Source organism: Priapulus caudatus, unplaced genomic scaffold, assembly GCF_000485595.1.
Source record: "Priapulus caudatus unplaced genomic scaffold, Priapulus_caudatus-5.0.1 Scaffold197, whole genome shotgun sequence".
Taxonomy (NCBI): Eukaryota; Metazoa; Priapulida; class Priapulimorpha; order Priapulimorphida; family Priapulidae; genus Priapulus; species Priapulus caudatus.
The window spans coordinates 747,965-750,464 of NW_014577258.1; the positions used below are offsets into that span (position 1 = coordinate 747,965).

The window sequence follows — 2,500 nt, forward strand, 5'->3', positions numbered from 1 at the left end:
CGCACGCACGCACACACGCACGCACGTCCACGCACACACACACACCAACACCACACGCACGCACGCACGTACACACGCACGTCCACGCACACACACACACCAACACCACACGCCCGCTCGCACACACGCACGCACGCACGCACACACTCACACCAACACCACACGCCCGCTCGCACGCCCGCACGCACGCACGCACGCACGCACGCACGCACGCACGCACGCACACAAGTGTGGAGTTGCTACCTAGTGGTTTCGTACACTCGTGCATCTGAAACGTCTCGGGCGCTCCGTTCGCCTGCTTCGCGTTGCCATCCACGTGCTGGTCAGTCTTCATGCTGCGGGCGCTCTTGCTCGCCCACTCCTTCTGATTTCTGATGAACAGCATATAGACAGCACGCACACGCACAGATTTCGGATCTCGGATCTCGATCCGACGCTGTCGATCCGGTTTCACGCGCGGTGTTCCGTATGCTCGTCGGTCGGGATGATGATGATGAGGGAGTCCGATGTTCAGAGCGGAGCGTGGTGGCGCGGTGCGTGCGAGCGCAACACGAGCATGCCGCTAAATACGCCGAGCTCGCTTCGGCGGCGCATACCTGCTAACGCTTGTTACGTTACCCACACCTGTCGCACTCCGCTTCGGCAGCCGCGCGGCTGCTCTCCGGACTGGCGGTTGGCCGGACTACGCGGACACGCACGGTCACTGAGTCCCAGGGTCACCGGCTGATGATGGCTTCGCGAGGCTTGGTAGTCGGGAGAGGAATCGGGTACTGCAAGAGTGCTAAGCAGAAAGTTGCGACGCACGGCGGGGATGACGTCATCGCCGCGTCATGGAGGTGCGGGAATCGCGCAGTGAGCGGACGTACGACACCTGTGCTTCCAGACGGACGCTTGTTATGTTCGCATCTCTCCCCTCCTCTCTCTCCTTCTCTCCTTCTCTCTTTCTCTCGATTGACCTCTTTCTCTTCGTATTCTTCTTCTTCTTTTTTTTCTTCTACCTATCTCTTGCTCGCTTTCTGGTCTTCTCTCTCTCTCTCTCTCTCTCTCTCTCTCTCTCTCTCTCTTTTACGCTTTCTCTCCCCCTTTCTGTCTCCCTCCATAGTTTTCTCTCTCCCTCGATTATTCTCGTTCATTTTGATCTATTTCTATTACTATTCTATTTTACCCATTTCTATACACAACTTGCGTCACTATGCGCGGCCGTATGTGCCAGCGTTGCTTGATGCCTCACCTCTAGTATCTACTTTAACGGGTTAGCAGGCGCGGTAGAGCTAAGCACCGACACGGGAGTCGCCCGTAAAACTTTTTTCTCGCTCGTATAAGCGAGCGACAATCTTTCTCCTCTGTTGTCGCCGTTCAGTGCGCGGTCTTGTTAACAAAATGCGGGAAGGGCAATTTTATGTGTGCCTGTATTAGGTGTGGGTGGGTTATGTGTGGGTGGGTTAGGTGCGGCTGGGTTAGGTGTTGGTGGGTTGTGAGGTGGCTGGGCTGGTTATGGCTGGGTTAAGTGTGGCTGGATTAGATGTGACTGGGTTAGGTATGGATGGGTTGGGGCTGGTTTGGTTTAATGATAGGGCCTAGCTGAGTGGGGTCTGGTAGAGCAGAACTTGGACGGAGGGTGAGACAGTTCGGCACCTGACCACTTGGCGGCGCTACGAGAAGCTATCTCAAACAGATCAGATAGAACCGTCAGATATCAACCAATCGATATTCCATCGATCTTCGATTGACTACCGTAGACGGATCACGAGCGCGCCTGTGGGCCGCGGCAGTGAGAGACTAATGAGGTTGCGAGCTCACGTGATCGGGGGCCTCGTGTGGATGTTACCCTCGCCCAGAAGCTATCGCTCTCTCTCTCTCTCTCTCTCTCTCTCTCTCTCTCTCTGCTTCAACCCCCTCCTCCTTACTCTCTCTGCTGCTCTCTCGTCTCGTCTTCTCATCTGTGTGTGTGTGTGTGTGTGTGTGTGTGTGCGTGCAGTGCGTGCGTGCGTGCGTGGCGACGGCGCGCGCGTGTGAGCTGTGTAAGTGTTCTTGTGTTGTGTGCTGGTGTGTGTGTGTGTGTGTGTGTGTGTGTGTGCGTGTGTGTGTACTGTTTGTACTGTGTGTGTGTGTGTGCGTGCGTGTGTGTGATGTGTGTGCGTTGTGTGTTACGCGTGGTGTGTGTGCGCTGTGTGGCCGTGTGTTGTGTGTGTCGTGTCGCGCGTCGCGTGTGTGCGTGTGTGTAGTGTGGTTGTGTGTGTGTGTGTGTGTGTGTGTTGTGTGTTGAGAGAGAGAGCGTGTTGTGTGTGTATGCGTCCGCGGTGCGTGCGTGCGTGCGTGCGTGCCGTGCGTGCGGAGTGTGGTGTGTGTGTGTATGGTATGTGTGTGTGTGTGCGCGCGAGCGCGGCGCGGCGTGTGTGTGTGTCGTATGTGTGTGTGCTGTGTGTGTGTGCGTGGTGTGGTGTGCGTATGCGCTGCATGTGTGATGTCTGTGGTTGCGTAGTGCAGTGGTGACGTGTGC

The 2,500-nt window shown here is 56.4% G+C and overlaps 1 protein-coding gene across 1 annotated transcript in view; it reads right to left on the reverse strand.

Annotated features, from left to right (window-relative positions):
- Positions 1–385, reverse strand: part of LOC106807136 (sodium-dependent dopamine transporter-like) — a 16,240-nt gene extending 15,855 nt beyond the window's left edge. Inside the window, exon 1 of the mRNA XM_014809398.1 lies at positions 244–385. Coding sequence (XP_014664884.1) covers positions 244–385 — 142 coding nt within the window. The remainder of the gene's footprint in view (positions 1–243) is intronic.
- Between the last annotated feature and the right edge of the window lie 2,115 nt (positions 386–2,500).